Here is an 18,562-nt window from a genome sequence, read left to right on the forward strand (position 1 = left end):
CAAAATGTGTACTAACTGACACCTACTGCCCATTATGAAATGTATTGTGCATGTCCATGTTCATATATACAAATACTCCGCTGATTAATTCATTTATACACTACCCTTTATTTTGTTACATTTATTATTATTGTATGTACGCCAGGAAAGACTGCTGTAAGCTGAAAAGAAAATATACATTACATTCTCGCCAAATGAGTTTACATACAGGGAGTAGTGGGAGCAGAAGGGCAGCGATATATAAGTTGGAACATTCTTTAATAAGTAGAAATATTTGCCAAGCGGTCATAACATAAAAATGTTGGTTCATTAAAAAAAAGGTGTTAAACAAACAGTTTAATTTAAAGCTTTAGATACTGTATATGGGTGGTATATTTCATTTAGTCTTTGGTGTGCAAAACATTTAAAATATCAAAAAGCGAAGTCATACACATACATCACGCGATGTTCCTGCAGAATTTATACAAACATTTCAATGTGCTAAAGGCCGATGAGAGTTTTGGGTTGTAAATACTGAGCTTTGCATCAGTTTACACTGTGAGTGACTTAGTGATATTGCAGTGTTCATGTGCAAGGCTGAGGTTTGGACAAATATCTTTTGTTTTGCTTAATATTAGCCGCAGGTGTTGCCGCTGCGGCTCGTGGCGCTCAGTCATCGTTGTTGCAGTCTGAGCACAGAATCTGGTCGCGGTCGGGGAAGAAGCCGGAGCCCACCAGCGACACAGAGCAGCGCGAACACTTAAAGCACGGTTGGTGCCACTGCCGGTCCTCGAAAGACACGTACTTCCCATCTCCAAACCCTGTGGGAGGCAGAATACAAAACATGAGCAACTGGTGAAGGATCGATTGACCAGGGGAGGGAAATCTAATGAGAGGTTTGCAGCATTGCGGAAACAACTTCAAGTAATTAACATCAGCAGTTCTGCCAGTTCTGTCAACCGGCTGGTGTTCCAGTTCAAAGCCATAATTAAAGTTCCTGCTTGTTGTTTCTGCATTGCTGACTTGTCTGTTCTTTAGAATCAGAATCAGAATCAGAATCAGAAACCGTTTATTGCCAGGAATGTTTGCACAAACGAGGAATTTAGTTAGGCGGAAGGTGCATACATTAGACGAGACAAACAACAATCAACGACAGCAACAAAGGGACTCACGAGCCTCTTCAGTGCTTGTGCACATACATGTGGGTATAAATGAGGCTACCAACTCACAGACTGTGTGCCAGCCAGTTGGTTTGTGGGCCGCCTGCATCAGAAAACATGTGAATCAACAAGTCAATAAGATGTGGCCCCTCCCCCTCTCATGTCACATGCAGGCTCATTAGAGTACAGACAACCCATCTGAGATGCTCCACCCACGGCGTGAGACCACCTTCCTGCACTAATATCCAAAATGTATTGTCTATTGTCAATGTTCTTATGTTCATATATATTATTCGATATATATATATATATATATTTATATTGTACATAGTAGTTAAATGTTAATGTTGATGCTAGTTTCCGTGTTCTACTCTGTTGTCTTTAATGTCTTTTTTTATATTTCTCTTGTTGATTTGTATAGAATATGTACGACGAGAGCAAAGTGTAACCGGAGTCAAATTCCATGTTTGTGTCCACGCACATGGCCAATAAAGCTGATTCTGATTATTTAACAAATGTTTTTGCCAATCAGATTCGAGTAGGTGGTTTAAAGAAACAGGCGCTACAACTGGGGTGAATACAGGTTTATTCATGGAGAAATCATGTGTTTGAACATTAAAGCTTGTGAACATGTTCAAGTAGAAATACAAACTATGAAAAGTATAAACCTGAAAATGAGCAATACATCTTGTTTCCCTGCGTTCATTTAAATGTAACGTGTTCAGTTTGTTTGGGCTTATAGCATCAGGTTTGGTAGGAAAAGGAGACAATGCCGGTGTGAAAACTGGTTCAGTCACAGGTTTGTCTTCGGGAAGCCTGTCGACGCACAGTGGCTTTAAAGCCTCTACAGAGCTTCATGGTGAGTTTCAGCTCATTGTTTAGCGACATGGCCTTGTGACTTCACTGTTTCGGTTCACTCACCGCCTTCATTGATTGAATCCTTTTTCTGTTTTCAGGGGAAAAAGCTTTCAAAAACCATGGTACACAATACTTTCTGAGCACCAAACAGCAGACAGACACAGTCAGAGAATAACTGGTGGACACCTGGAGCTAAAGATTCAGATATGTCATATAAGAAAACATGCAAAGTAAAGATCTAAAACCTGACTCACCTACTGCCTACACCTGTTTGTCGAAGATAATTGTTTTGACATTTGATTGATAGTAGTTGAGATAAGCAACCCCAGACAGAATTAAACCGGGGATATTGTGCCGTAAACCGACAGGCTACTTTCCACTGACCTGTGATGGCCGTGTTGCAGCCGGCACACTTTTTGGCGTACAGGCTGCTGAAGCACTTGACGCAGTACGGACTCTCCCCCTGCGAGGTGAAGGGCTGGCCGGCCAGCGGAGCCTTGCAGCCCGTGCAGAGAAAACACTCTTTGTGCCACACCTCGTCCTTGTAGGTCACGCCTCCTTTAGTCAGAGCCTGCAGAACACAACGGCAACTCTATCAGTCAAATGGGACAATTTAAACTCCTCTTAGTGATTTACCCGGCGGCATTTTGGTGCAAAGTTGTTCCCGGTGTGGCGTCTCTGATGGTACTCTTTTACATCGGTGCTCATGCTCACTGCTCGGTTCTTCTTTATCCTGCAATCTAGTATCTGAATGTTTAAAACATCTTCACTTTTATCAACTCAGAATAAGTTCCAATAAAACTGGACATTTTTTTATAAAACCACACATGGCCACAGTATTCCCCGACATTATGGTGTCTGCCAGCTAGAATATTGTAAGATCGCTCATATACGCTTTAAAAGTAAAAGAAAATGTAATAAAAATGTCTGAGTTGCTTTTTCCTTGCACAATCATATACACTTCATGCATCATGCATTTGATCAATTCATGTTTTTCTATACTTTTCTACTGTATCAGATTATGGCTTCTTGACCTTTCCTTTCACAATATTAGTTTGTTTTCTGACTGTCTACTGTTTATGCTGTCTGTATTGGAAAAATAGGACAAAAATAAGTAGTGGACGATGACTTTTAACCACTTGTTGATTTAGTGGACTATTCAATTAGTTGATCGACATAATTGACTGTTAAAGCCATTTAGGAAGCAAAAACCCAAAACACACTCTGGTGCTGCTTTTCTGTGATCTACAGCGTTTAAAATGGAATATCTATATCGTTATCCATATCTTGTAGTGTTGGACGGAAAAACAAGACGTCGCCGCAAGCTCTGGGACGCAGCGATGGATGGATTTCATCAACTAAATGACGAATTGTAAATGTTCCCTACGGACAAATCCGTATCCTGGTTCACCTTTTTGCAGTGGCTGCACTGAGGAGCGACCCGGCCCTCGTAGCACGGCACACAGTAATAGTTGTTGCTGTCTGGGATGAAGGCCTCTGCCCCCATCGGCTTCTCGCAGCCGTGACACACAAAACAGTCCTCGTGCCACGTGGAGCCGCCGTACTCCAACATCTTTGATCCTGAAGAAGAAGAAGAGCACAGATGAGGATGTAAGCTGAGACGTCTGTGATTGTTTGTTGACATCTTCCCTCACATTTGCAAACGTGTGTGTCACTTGTGGGACATTCCTCTGATCTGTAACCGTGAGCTGGAATGAAACCTGAATCACACAGCGGAGAAGACTAGAAGTGGTGATTCAGTGTGACGGCTGAACCGGTTCTTGCACCGCCCGCCTGCTGCGTACAATTACTTCAGCTTATCGTCCATCAGAACAATTTGACAAGCTGCGACAACCCTTGGCATCCGAACGCTTTATTTATTTATTTTACAGTCTTAACCATTTCACATGTTGCTAAGAAAACACATGCTTCACTGCGAGATGTTTAAAAGTTAGGGAGCCGGTCACGCCTCCCAGCTCCTTTAATCATTGGCCCTGTTTTATGACTTTCGGGGCCCTGAACTGCAAGCTGAATGCTTGGCGTTTTTTCTAAAAACTTGAACTTGGCCCTGCTTTTAAAAGGCATTCCAGGCCGAGCAAGGAACTGAAGAAAATCGACCGCTCGGGTCCAGAAAAGAACTGGTGAGTTATGAGATCCCACACTACCCACAGGCCCCGGGTAATGTTCAGTCATCTGACACCAGCTGCACTCGTGTCGTCACAGATGCCGGGGCTGAAAAACCCTGCCGGGAGATATTTTTAAGCCGAGCAAGGAAACAATCTCCCTGTCACATCGAAGATGTCACACAAAAGCTCATGAGCCTCTCTGTCCCCGCAGAGACAGGCGGTGAACCTTCTGACTATTTGGCCGATTGCTCAATGAGCGGTCCCGGGAGGAGGTTGGGCGAACGGCCGTCACAAACCTGGCATGACCGTCTTGTCGCAGGACACACACTTGGAGGAGTACTCGCTGCAGTAGCAGTCGCTGCACACCAGCGCGTCCTCCTGGCTGGTGAAGGGCTCGTCCGCCAGAGAGCGGTCGCAGCGGAAGCAGCGGAAACAGTGCGCGTGGTAGTGTCTGTTCTCGTAGAAGAGCTCCTGGAGGAGGAAGAGGAGGAGGAGGAAGAGGAGGAGGAGGTCAGGGACATTACTCTGATCATGCACAATGCAGTCATGTGGCCTTCCCTTATGTTGGAACCCACTGTGACCTTTGACTGAATGAATCCTGGCCTGATTGCCTCAACTATGCATTGCTGTCCACCTGGATGTCATCAGACGATGATCAGAAGGCTGATGAAGCCTTCGTCCTCCGAACAAAGACATGAAGACACTGACTGAGAGGAGCAATCAGAGGGGGACGACCAAGCCAACGTATAAAGAGAGAGGACACACTTTTAAACATTTGTTCATATTTTAAGGTGAGACTATGAAGCATTCGAAAGGAAAAAAGAACACAATTGTCCTCCAATAAAAAAATACATCCTTGCTCAATCAAATATACTATGAAGTGTTGTGTTGTCTGTGTTATTTGGTCTGGTGTCCAGTAGTTTATGATGGCTAATGTCCCACATACTGCTGCTGAAACTCTCATCAAATGTGTTAATCCGCACCAGAAAATAGTCACTCCCCGAAAATACCCCATTTAATAATAATAATAATAATAATAATACTTTTATATAGCGCTTTTCTAAATACTCAAAGACGCTTTACATAGGAATCATTCACCCACTGATGAGAGGAGCTACCATGCAAGGTGCCACATCAGGACTATCTAACATTTACTAATCTATGTTTACAACTTGCGTGTCGAAAGATGTATGTCTTCATTTTGAATTAATGGGCACAGACAGGACAGAGAAGTCAGATTGCATCATTGGTCCTCTTGTGAGATTTGTATGATGATACGTCAGTTTAATCCTTTAACAAACATTCAATCACCCTAAACTGTAAGGTAATTAACAACACTTGATATGTTATTGTTCCTCACAAGGAGATCATCTATGCGCTGCTCCCCCATCCGCTCGGAGGTCACGAGGTCACAAGGTCACGGTCGACTACAGGCCTCGGTTCCCTGTATTTAGGATGTTGACCGACATGGGAGCCTCAGTCAACCCGAAAGTTTCCTACTTTCCCTGACATCCCACAGTCCTCCAAACAGTTGGGTTGGCCATTAGTAAAAGTATTTTTTTTTTACTTAAAAAATCTGAAAAACCCACTTGGTGGCTGATTTTCTTCCAACAGCTGCTTTGTGTTCCAGTTCATCTGCAGTTCAGGCGAGCTCTGTGATAAATGGCCTCATTGAGCGGTGGGTGAAAAACTTATTTTTGAGGCGTGGAGCTTCACAGTCAAAGAAACAACTAACACAGAGAAGGAAGGAAAACCACTGATGTTATGTCTTGTGCAGGGAAGGACGGCCAAAGCAAGCAGGAGCATAATTTATTGCAGCCGCTCACAGAGAGTCCATAACTCACAGGACACTGGTGGCCTCATGGCGTCTGTGGGTGTTTGCTTCAGGACAGGCTTTTACATTTTCACTGACTAAGGGTTTTAGCGCAACTTAAAGGGGATTACTGACAATTTGGGGTTCTGGAAGGAGAGTTTTCCAGGAACGGCAGCTGGTTTGTAAAAGTAGTTAGAAGGTTGATCATAATGCAGTCAGACAGGTACAACTTAAGCAGAGGAAGAAGTACTCTGTGTTATTATTTAAATAGACTTAAAGTATCAAAAACAAGAGGAGTCGATACAGAGGCTGAATAGTCATTATGTTCTGAAATATAATTTGATTCTTTTTAGTGATGCATTATCATCAAGCAGCATTTTAGTGTTTTTCTTTTACTATTTCATATATTCTTGGGTAGCTATATTTTATTTGAGGCAATACATGATTGAGGACAGAGCTGAAACTATTACTTGAAAAGGAATAAATCAACTATTTTGATGATTGATTTATCATAATCTTTCAATGAAAAGCCAACTACTTTCTGGTTTCAGTTGAGGATTTGTTGCTTTTCTCGGTTTAAAGCAATTTTAAAATGAATATCTTTGGGGTTTGGACATTTGAAGACGTCACCTTGGACTCATTTTTGACAATTATAAAGGTTTAATAGATCAAATGATCAATCGATTAATTACTAAAATAATTGTCAGGATTAATCGACAAGGACATTTTTTACTTTTTGCAAATCTCAATCAGTAACCATAGTTTTCAACAATATTTCCCTCTGAACTGTAGTGGAGTAGATCACAAGTACAAATACTCCATGACTGTACTAAGTAGATGTACTTAGTTACTTTCCGCCCCCTGCACAGCAGCGCTTACCTTGGCATTGTGGCCGATGAGCTCTTTACATTCCTGGCAGGTGTTGGCGTGCAGCCGGTCGTAGCAGGGGATGCAGTGAGGGTTGTCCTCCACCTGGATGTATTTGCGTCCGCACAGGGACTCGCTGCAGTTTTTGCAGTCGAACCGCTCACTCATGGTGTCGTTCTTCTGGTGAGAGAATTTCCAGGCACAGTTTTAGCTTTTGCTATCAGCAAAAAGACAGCGCAGGAAGGAGGAGCGAGATTAGTAAAACAGAAAGAGAGCGAGCAGGAAGAAGAAATACAGCTGGGAAATAAAGACCAACAGCCATGTCAAAAACTGGGAGTAAAATAAACGTTTTAGAGGACTATAGAGAGCGCCTGAAGACACACAAACCCACAAGTTAAAAAGATAATGGATTTAAAAACACGCCACCGGCAAAGTGTAGTACAGGGCATTAAATCAAACATTAAAAAGTACAATAAAAACTGGAGTTTTGAGTCTTGAACATAAACAATGTAGGATGTACTGAAGTGTACTGAAGAGTCTGGATGTGATGAAAACGTCGATCAAAGTTTCCGGGATGTGTGGAGGAAAACTATATGTTTGAAGTGGAGGAAAAATATTTTTGCGGTTAATGAGAGTCGCATGGTGGTCAAACAGAGAGCCTGTTATCAAAAATCAGTTAAGTATGCAAGAGTTGGTTCACATCCAGTAAAATATTTGGCGGCGCAGTCGGTCATGGTGGAGAAAGTGGCAGCGACTGTATTTAGGGAGACGTGGAGTAGACCATCATCGGCATAGCAGTGGAAGTGGAGACCATGTGGGGCAAAGAACAGTGGAGGACCGATCACTGAACCCTGGAGACGCCTTGGGACAAAGTGGTGGAGGAGGAGGAGGTGCATATTTTGGATTTTGGATATCTGTTTATTGATATTCTATATGTACCCATCCTACTTTCACAAAACATGTTCCACATTCGAAACACGTTTCCTGCAAGCGGAGGAAATGGAATGATCGCTAACTCAGATTTGATTTATTGCAAATCAGGCCTGTAACGATTTAACCGCTTCTCCTGTTTCCTCATTACTCACTAATAATTGAAAGCTTATGAGGCTCCGGCTCTCCCTCCCCCTCGTTCTTGTACGAAACCCCCTGCGGCGGTTTGGCACTGAGAAGGAACAACTAAACAATATTAATTGTTGGGAGCTGAATTGAAACAGCGCTCTCCATTTCAAAGGCTCTCTCTCTCTCTTTTTCATCTCTGCTTGGCCTGAGTTTAAAGGGCAACAGCACTCGTTTATCAAGTTACTCTTTGCAGCAACTCATTTTATTCCTTCTGTCCACAGCTCTCAGTAACAAAATAACACACTTGTGGATGTTTTATTGCTGCAACTTAAGCATTTAGTTTTGTTCAAACAAATTATTATGATCTTGACAATGTACAACATTTCAGTGGAATGATTACCAGGGCTGTAGTTCCCCACTAGAAGAACTGAGGACATATGGTTGATTGTCATCAAGTTAAGTCCAGTTTAACTCCACATCTGTGTTTTTCTTTTCATCACATTGACCCTGAAGAAGCTGCGTAAAAATAATAGCAACTGGGTGAGAGTCGCATCTAAAATACATGAGAAGAACGATTAAAGTAATCATAATTCATCTCTTTCTTTACAGACATGCTGAAGATTTGCAGCCAGCACAAAATAAGAAAGAGAAAACCCACGGTCCAAAATGACAACAATCAGCAATGTTTCATCATAATTTGAGGGTCAAAAGATGTTTGTCTCCTATATTTTAAAGTGTAGTTAAGCCCTGCATCACACTGATATATAGTCATCAATGCCACAATAGCTTTATGTAACCTAGACTTCTAAGTTTGAACCTGAATGTCTGGACAACTTCCGACCTTCCGTAGAAGGTCAAATGTACTCATCTCAAGAGAAGTAGTCATTTAAATACATGACTTTATTGGGAACAGGTGGAATAAAGGCTGGGCACACTGGCAATAGCATCATCCCGCCATGAGGCATTAGCAGGGCACGTGACCTCCATGTTCTGCATGTTCTGCAGCGAAACGGAAATGAGCGAGGAAATGAAGTGTGGGAGGTTAAAATACCCTCCTGTGGAACAGTTAAGTCAAGGCAGGCGAGGCTCAGAAAAGATATATACAGTGAGGACGAAGATTATGGATAAGGAGCGGTCTCTTCGGGTATATGCTCATGCTCAGGATCACGACGTCTGGAACATTTACAAAGGCAGCCACTTAAATATTTCACTTGGAGACAGTAATTGTTTATAATCCCCCCCCCCCCCCCCCCCCATTTTGGTCACAAAGGGGCTTTGACATGTTTTTATAGTGTCAGAAAATGGGAGGTGGGTTCAACGAAGTGCAGCCGAAGAAACCGTGCAGCTTTGAAATCTCCCTGAGGGATCGTGGAATGAGTTGAGACCGACCCCTTCCTCCCCCTTAGAGGACAGCACCGGCTCGGCCTAAATGATGAGAGGGCCCAGCAGCTCGGCGCAAGCTAATGAAGGCCACTTGTTTCCTCAGAAACACATCTTGTTTTTTTGTGGTTTTGTTGTGAGTCTGGTTAGAATTAAAATCACATCATGACGACGGTTTCCCGCTCCACGCGTTCACAGTTGCAGGTACTGCGCTCCGTGGTCGGTAACCTCCAAGCATTTTTTTTTTTATATATCTCGCCGGCCGAAGGAGTTGTCGAGAAAGAGCAGTTTACATTCCTCGCGTCTGACTGCTATCAAACATTTTGTTTCTGCGGACCGATGATGCAGCAATCTCAGATAAACATGAAAAGGATAAACACAGTCTGCTCCCGCTCATGTCCTAAAAGCCGATGCAAGAAGCAGAAAGTAAGTCCCTCTCTGGCCACGGATCACTCCGAGACTTTTTCTCCCAATGCCATGTTCGCACGACGCAGAGGACGTCCCTCACGCCGCCTCCCCGCCTGCAGATAACGGCGCCGCTTCCTCTTGCAGGGCATCAAGCTGGGTCAACAAAACAGAGAGGACTTCACATCCTCTGTCTGTTTTCTGTCAGATTGCTGTCTGGATGGGGGGAAATCAGCACAACTTCCCTCCTGAAGGGGTTCGGGTTTCTATTCTCGTCCATCCATGTCCAACGATGAATGCATGTGACAAAACAATGGTTTTTTTCCCCCTTCCGGACATAGTCTTCCTAGTTTTGAGCTTTATGTTGCTCTTCCTGAGCCACAGCATCTGTGAACACATTCTGTGGTCTCCAGCTGTTGCCTGTCATCAAATTCTCCTTTGGGGCGTCCAACAGGGAATCTGTGTGGGACTCAGGCCAAAACACAAAGGCGTCTAATTAAAAATCCATCTATGTTGAGACCAATATATTTCATGCTTCCTATAGGGCAGTCCATTATAACTTTATAGTCAGCTATAAAATAGGGGGGAAATATGGTGGGACTTGTACAAACGGTCGAGTGAGAAACTGAGCACTAAGCGGGGAGCAGCATTAGCTTAGCTTAGCATACGGACTGAACGCTTGTTGTTTTTGCAATTGCACCGTATGCAGATATTCTCTCGCTTTTACGGTCACAACTGACTGCCGTCTAAACATCTGTTATAAGAATGTGCCTCACTTCACGCCCTCAACGCCGTCTGAGCCACTGACTCACGCGTTGAGGAGGCGTTCACGTCCCTCAACAGGTGTCTTCTTGGATCACACCCAAGACTACTTGTCGCCCCTGTTCTCCTCAAACGTGACGTTAAAACCAAACACTCATCCATCCTGTCTAAGTACTCTCTTTCTAGTAGCGCGGCTGCCGAAGCTATTTAAGCCCACATTTCACCTCGATGAGTGGACATGTTGAATTCCTCTACCGATACACTAACCGTACCCGGTGAGAGATTTACAGGAGCCCTTCGCAGGATCAGCCAAATGGCAACTGTCTCCCAGGATCAGGCCTCCTGTCTCATGTCCCTTCATGGCTCGTCGCTGTTATTTTACACCTCAACAACCTGGACAGTTTCTTATACGGACGCAGCCAGAAGCTCTCTGCGGGCCATGAGAGCCGCCGCCGCTGGGTGTTACTGTTTATTTTCCCCCCGCGGAGGAATTTAGACTTCGTGTCTGAGGTTAGTGCATGATGAAAAACCTCTGTCACACGTAATAAAGTCCAGCGGAACAAAATATGTAGGAACGTGTTAAATCTGTCAGACAAACAAAATACTAATTCATGCATCATAAAACAGCCTATGTGTCTTTTTTTGAGTTATTTTTTTGTGGGAGGGAAGATAACATTCCCTGCACATGCTATATTGTTCTGTTTTCATATATTATTAAAGTTACAATCACTGTTGTCTCCTTTAACATACTCAGAGCTGAGACTTTACGGGCTGCAGCTAAAGAAAGTCCAGCCTGAAATATCTCAACAACTACATTACATTACATTTCATTTAGCTGTGACTTACAATGAGTGCATTCAACCATGAGTACAAACTCAGAACAACAAGAATCAAGAAAGTACAATTTCTTAAAGAAAGTTAACTACAAAGTGCTACAAGTAAGTGCCATTTAAGTGCTACTTTCTATATTCAAGGTATAGTCTAAAAAGATGTGTTTTTAGTTTGCGGCAGAAGATGTAGAGACTTTCTGGATGGATTGTCGTGAAATATTGCCGAGACGTTTGTGGTCCTCGGGTGATGTGTCCCAATGAGTTTGGAGACTCTGACTTTTCTTCTAGCGCCACCATGAGATGTAAATACCTCACGACACTCGATTCACACTCACGTTTGCTCATAGCATTAAACAGGGAGTAAAGCTGAGGTTCATGGGAATGTGAGTTTTTATCACATTGACACAACTATTCAGACCCTTTGATGTGACACTGCAGCTTCACTTACTTTAAATATGTGTGATGCTTAACAAGTGAAATCAGATAGAAACAATGTAATGCTTATTTTTCTTTTTTTTTCTTATTCTCAAGATCTCTGACTGGGAAATAACATTTCGAGGCTCTGACGTTTTTCTTTGCTCGGTTGCTCGTAAACGATAAATACAGCCTTTTTCTCTCCCCAATGCTTCAACGTACAATCACTGCTTTCTCTATTGCCGTCACGCTCTTTAAATGACTCTTTAACATTCCGTTAAAACCATAAAAAGCACGTCACAAAGTTGACTTTTTAATTACCACCCCACTTTACTGTTTATTCCCCCCTGAAATGGATTAGGGTACTCTAGCGGCCTCTCAATCTCAGAACAGTCCTCACATTGTGCGACTCCTACGGGTTGCATAACCTGGATCTTTTTCTTTTTTTGCGTGGCTGAATGTGAATAATGACAGCGGCACAATACTGCGTGGAACACGGCAACAACAGAGAACAGAGGAGTCTGCTGCAGCAGCACAAACAAGGCCGGTCTCTTCTGGTTGTCTGGTGACATCGCTCCCGTTCATCCCGCTACAAAGACGCTCAATGTCTAATTTCGGGGCTGAACGAAGCACAAAGATCAACATTTGAACATTTTGTCGTCGCCGATTAAAGGCCTCATCAGGATGACTTGCTCCTCCTCGCCGTTTGGAAACGATGACAGTGTTCTGATGTGTAACACGCTCCTTGAACGTGAGAAATCGCTTCCTTATAAGGTCAAACTAGTGATTCAGTCGTGAGGCTGAGCTTAATTTGATATGATTATGTCATTAATTCATCATCATTGCATTGAACCATAACACGATCAGCATCCCTGGATGTTAACGACACACAAACCGTTACCCTTAAGCCAATAATATCAGGGAATAGAGCACCTCTGAAGACCGAATACGTGTCTGGTTTTATTTTATGACTCCAGGCGGCTGCTTGTTTATCCAGTGAAACAATGTGCACCGCAGCTGGAGTTTCTCCTCCGAGGCTGTCCACACAACTGACAAATAGACATCTCAGTCAGTCAACAAGTAAACAAGTCACCGCCACGCCAAGTCCTCATCACAGTGACCTGACACTTGAGGTCCTTGGGATGGAGGTGAGGGGGCGGGGGGGATGATTACTGAGGTACGAAACAGGAAAAACACACTATAAGCTTGTGGAACTTTTCTTATTTAGTACTGTACAGTTTTGCTTCCTCGAACTTTATGGTTCTATAATATCATAATCATTCACTTGGAAATAAGTATGTACTTTGGGGAGACCTTTAGGCCCCGATTTGAATTTCCTTGTTAGAAAAACACTGCCTGAACTCAAAGATGTATGCTTTTTTTTTTTTTTATCTGAAATATTTTCTTCATTTAACAAAAAAAATTAAACATAAAAGTATTGAGTCCAAAACCAAATTTGGTTACTTGCTATTGAGTTTTCAGCCACCACAGAGGAAGACTATGAGACATGGCTAAAAGCTCTGGGACGAAGTAGAAAGTGCTCATAGAGTGCTCTTTTTCAGAGGTCAAGACGAAACTTTCCCACTTATTATACTCACCATATTTGTCAAATTGTTTGCATGTTGCAGCTGACAACGTGTGCCTGAACCGAACACTGTTTACGTTCCACCTTTACTAACTAGTGTCACACTGGATCAGGAGGTTTCTGGAAAATGATTCAGAATTTACAGACACGGGATGGAAAGTAAACATTACTTCACTACATTTTTTTGTCGAACAACAGCCAGGAACAATGACGTCCCACATCTCCTCAACTCCCTTGAAACCCCCCCCAAAAATGTCATTTTCACAGTAAAAAAAGTGCAACCTGACCGCTCTGACAGAGCTAAATGCTAACAAGCTCACCATAAGAAAATGCTAACACAAAGAACCGCTGAGGCTGATGGGAATGTTGCTAGGTTTGCAGGTATTTGGTCATAAATCAAATTTAGCGGAGATATTTCAGTGGCGGACCGACTGACATTGCCATCCAGGGCCGAGTGCGGCTAAAAATATATGTGAAACGTCCAAATGTTTACGCCAATGACGGAATAATGAAAGTAGAGGGGCAGATTAAACAGATTGCAATCAAGTGCGGTCATGAAGTGGCCGGACTGAAATGAAGTATCTTTCGTAGAAGTCCCTTTTGGCAGCGCGGCTGTTGCCTTTGGATTGTGTTTGCAGGCAAACGCCGACCAAAGCAAATAAATAGTCGGCCTGATCTTTAGCTATCATCCAAAACAAACATACGAGTAAACATATTTTCCCATCGTCTGCCAGCTGGCTCTGGACGGTTCAAGTCGTGGGTGTTAATGGCAACAGACGGTTGTTGCCCGAGAGACCGGCCCGCTGTCTCTGGTTCATGTTTGCTGCTGCGTGTGTTTGTTCCTCTGAAGGCAGAGTCGGTTTCAAACCGCTACACCTGCAGTAAAGACACGGACAGACCATCTGAGGGGTTTGAGCAACTGGAGATGTGCAAATACAAAAGCAGACTTAAAAAAAAAGAAGGGATATTTACTCCAAACTGAAGTGGAAACTACTACTCCAGACAAATGTGTGACCTTTCCTCTGACTCATTGGAGGAGCTGTTAGACATTTGAAGGAAATGGCCGATCTGCTTTCCTGCTCAGAGTTATCGGAGAAGATTAACGCGTCTCTCTGAGGCGCGGATGGTACAAATTTAAGCAACAGCCAGAGGCCAGTTAGCTTAGCTTAGCATGGAACCTGCAAAACATGGGGGAACAGCTAGCCGGGCTCTGAACCAGGGCAACAAAGTCCGCCAACCAGAATCTCTAAAGCTCAATAAATAAAACTTTGTATCTCATTTTGTTTAATCGGAACGAAAACTGAAATGTGAAAATTACCATTTTGGGGTTTTTTCGAGGGAGTAGAGGAGATGTGGGAAGTCAATGTTCCTGGGTGTTGTTCGGCAAAAACAGTTTCAGCATGTTACACCACAATTGTTCTTTTTACATTTCTGTTTGTGTATGGATTAAAATACAAGACGGAACGTTTTAATTATACGCTTTAGGCAAATTGTTTTGGGCACGTTTCCCTTTGCTTTCAGTCTTTACAGTGAAGCGGATCAACCGCTCCATTTTCATTCTGAGGAAATGTTTCCGGCCATTAAATAATGCATCCCGATAACAAAATGTCTCTTTCATGCTTAAAAAAAGGAATAGTTAAGATGTTGGCTTGTGCGCTACAGTGGTGCTGCTTTTGCACAGAGTTAGGCTAGCATAAAGAAAAGTTATGCTAAGCTAAGCCGGCCTTTATGCTAGTCTTTATGCTAAACTAAGCTAACCGACATGAGAGTGGTACCAATCTTCTCACCTCTCTCTCAGCAAGACAGTAAATCAACGCGTGCCGAAGAAATGGGAAATGGAAAAGTCCGAGGCACGAGTGAGACGGACTCACGATGAGACGCTCTGTCGGATTAATACGACCGACAGTCGCTTTGACAGTCCAAAAAAAAACATCTCCCTTTACTGCTTTATTTTGTGTCTGGCTCGTCTCCACTGATTGTACACGAGGAGGCCCAACTTTCGCCCAACGGAAGAATCTCAGAGGAATGTGATTGTGGTCAAAACGTGGCAAAACCTTGTGGCTGAGAAGAAGAAGAAGAAGAAGAAGAAGAAGAAGAAGAAGAAGAAGAAGAAAACAAGGAAAGCATTTTTTCTGACAAAAGTCAAGAATTCTTTTCTGTGGGAAAGACCCCCAAAAAGACCCCCTCCTCTCTTAAACACATTCACATGCAACCAGAGCTGCATTGTTTCAATGAGTGTATTAATTTCACCCAAATGGATTGGAACATGGTGGTGGTATGTATGGGGATGGCGTGCGGTGATGGAAACTATGAGCAGTGCTGGAGCAGGAGGTGAGTGTGTGTGTGTGTGTGTGTGTGTGTGTGTGTGTGTGTGTGTGTGTGTGTGTGTGTGTGTGTGTGAGTGTGTGTGTAGGTGGGTTACTGAGTCTCCAGAAGAAAATGTGTAATCTGAAGGAGACGTGACATCACTCTAACAACTCAACGAGACTGAACGGTGACGCGCCTCAATAATGAATAAGAACAACGACTGTGTGACATATTGTGCTCTCGTCCAGATGTGAAGCCGTATTTTATGCATCCGAGCAAATTCAAGGAATATTAAAGCAGGGGATTGTTTCCTCATAGGTCTCCTTGTTCTTCTTCTCACGACTCCTACTAGAAAAACGGGGGCCGCATGCACTTATTCACAGTATCAGTTACTCACTAAGGGCCCCACTCAGGCCCCTAAAACATCCACTGCTTCCTCACTCTGATGAAAGGGCTTTCTTTCTGGTCCATCCTGGATGTGAGGGGGGGGGGGGTATTTGGCTATGTCATATTTTATAGTGTAATAATATTAGTAATTAATCATTTACTTATACTTTTGAGATCAATTATTTATCATTAACGATAGAATATTCCCGGTTGCCAGGTTGTGAAAAATCCCTTTATTTTGTATGTTTTTGTCCTTTTGGCTGGTAATGATGTTATGTTGGTAATATTAATGAATGCTCCCGACAATCAGTTTCTTATTAGCAATCAAGTCTATAAACGTTATTAACTCTTTAATATATATCATTTTTTGTTTCGATTCCATGCAGCACTTTTCTACCTGAAAAGATATTCAAAATGTTTTGGCTTCATGAACGCAGCTTTGTTGTTGTTGTTGTTGTTGTTGTTGTTGTTGTTGTTGTTGCCCCAGGTGGACGTGGAGCAGACGTCCACGCTTCAGGAGATTATATCAATGCGAACCCACCACAGCTCACGTGAACGTCTCATCTCCTGTTTTGCACCACAGAGCTGTAAGCCTCTAGAAAGTCCCCGCATTTGAAACGTACCTCTCGTTGCGCACCGGCTGCCTCTGGAGATGCTCAGGAGTCTCGAGCTGTTCGTCCGCTCTGGAGAATAAAATGACAGATAATTAAATCCTCCGTGAAACTCCCGCGAGCTGCGAACTGACGGGTTTCCACTGAATGGAGCATCTGGTGCGTAAAACAAACCCAGAACTATTCCCCAAGCCCCGCCCCTTTCCTCTCTCCTCCTCCTGTCTTTCTTTCACCTTGTGGGGAGTTCAGGCCGAAAGAAGGTAGACTCCGTGTGTTTCTTTTTTTAATGTAATTGAATATTTTAAGTATACAGTAGGCTTTTGGCCTCCTGCAGCTGATGTAACCCCCTTTTTTACCTCTGAATGGAAAATCCTCATAATAATCTAATTGAATGTGTTTTACAGCGAACAATAAAGGTAATTTGGGGACTTTGAAAGTGAAGTTTTAAAATGTTTCCTTCACTTAATGAACTACCAACAGCCCCACTCCGATGTATTAATCATCATCAGCCATACACGTGATAAATGCTTTAAAACATACAATGTCATGTAGTTTTTGACATGTTTATTAATGTATTCATCAACAAATATAACTTGCTGCTGGTGAATGATTGATTACACTTTACACACATCGAATCTTACAGTGTGTTATAGAGCACTTATCAAGTGTATACGTGTAATACATTATTTACTGACTGTTTATAGACGTTATAAACATGATCAAGCTGTTTATACGCACATAAAAATCTTGAAAAATAGAAGTTTGACAGGATGATAATATAATAAATTAATACATAAATACTCCTAGTTTTGTAGTCTTCCAAATGTACATCTCCATTATGTGTACAAGTTATAAACAATGTATTAGTAGCTTATGCAGGCTGAACAGGGGGTTTAACATATGTTTCCTGCATAGCAGCCATCACAGGGATGAGGATGCTGAGCAAGCAGCTCTAAAACCCTCCACACTTTCTGTATCGTCTTTCACTCTCAAGTCTTCTCGGCTACATGAACTTTTCTGCGGTGAGGGGCAAAACTGCAGAGCCCCGGAAAAATAAATAAATACCCAAAAAAAAGTAAGTAAGATGTAATCTTCTCTCTCATTGACCTCTATTTTCCACAGCGGTGAGCAGGAGGTCTGGGGACGATTAGAGGCTTCAGCTGTGGGCCCGTCCTGCCACTACCCATTAAGTCAGGGAGTCCACACTCGGGAAGTGATGACGCCTCTTCAGTCACATGTGTGGCGCTTTGAGGCTGATTCTCAGGAGCAGTTGATGACCTGTTAGATCTCATGGAGCTCATGGTCAAGGACTTGCGGAAACTATTGATTTATTGGAATTATAACACAACTTGAGAAAGGGGGAAGCTTTCCTGTGACCTCCTGACGTGTCACACACTTAAATGTAAATATGCTGCCACCTGCTGGTCAAACCTGTTACTACAATTCAACCGTGAGTGGTCGGTGCTAAAACACAGAGATAGATTATTTTATCATACAACATCACTTTTATTATTACAATATTAAACTTAGTGTGTTGATTCATTTTAGTCTCTTTAAACCTGTCCATATTATGGAAGCCAGTTATGCTACTATTTATAAGTGTGTTGTCATAATTATGAGACAGTGAGGAAATTAAGTAATGGTTTTGAGTTGCTAATATTATGCCATAATTATGCCCTTTCAACATAATATGGCACATTATGTGAGGATAAAACACATCATAATGTAAAATGTTGGTGCTTTGTGTAGATTTATAAACTTGCATGGTAATAATGAGGCTATTTATTTCTCATTATATTGACAGTCATGAGAAAATGTTTTCACTCATAATGAAATAAATAACTCATAATTATGAGAAAGCCTTAAAAATATTTGTTATTAGGAATCTTTCGGAAATTATATAATCACCAGACGGGTTTGCATCATGTGATATAAGCAGGTGATGACTTTTATCTAACCTCGTCTCAGAAAATGCTTTTGTAATCATTACCCACATGCATACCTTATGAGAAACTATCA

At 42.6% G+C, this 18,562-nt stretch overlaps 1 protein-coding gene across 1 annotated transcript; it reads right to left on the minus strand.

Annotated features, from left to right (window-relative positions):
* Positions 1 to 146: 146 nt before the first annotated feature.
* Positions 147 to 16,576, minus strand: fhl3b (four and a half LIM domains 3b). Its single transcript, XM_079231718.1, has 6 exons — positions 16,556 to 16,576; positions 6,816 to 6,983; positions 4,420 to 4,594; positions 3,409 to 3,578; positions 2,382 to 2,568; positions 147 to 800 (listed from the first exon to the last, which is right to left on the minus strand). Exons 2-6 carry the CDS (start codon positions 6,969 to 6,971, stop codon positions 649 to 651), a joined length of 840 nt encoding a protein of 279 aa, XP_079087844.1. The 5' UTR covers positions 6,972 to 6,983; positions 16,556 to 16,576; the 3' UTR covers positions 147 to 648.
* Positions 16,577 to 18,562: the final 1,986 nt, after the last annotated feature.

The sequence above is a fragment of the Taurulus bubalis genome (genome assembly GCF_910589615.1).
Source record: "Taurulus bubalis genome assembly, chromosome: 16".
Taxonomy (NCBI): domain Eukaryota; kingdom Metazoa; phylum Chordata; class Actinopteri; order Perciformes; family Cottidae; genus Taurulus; species Taurulus bubalis.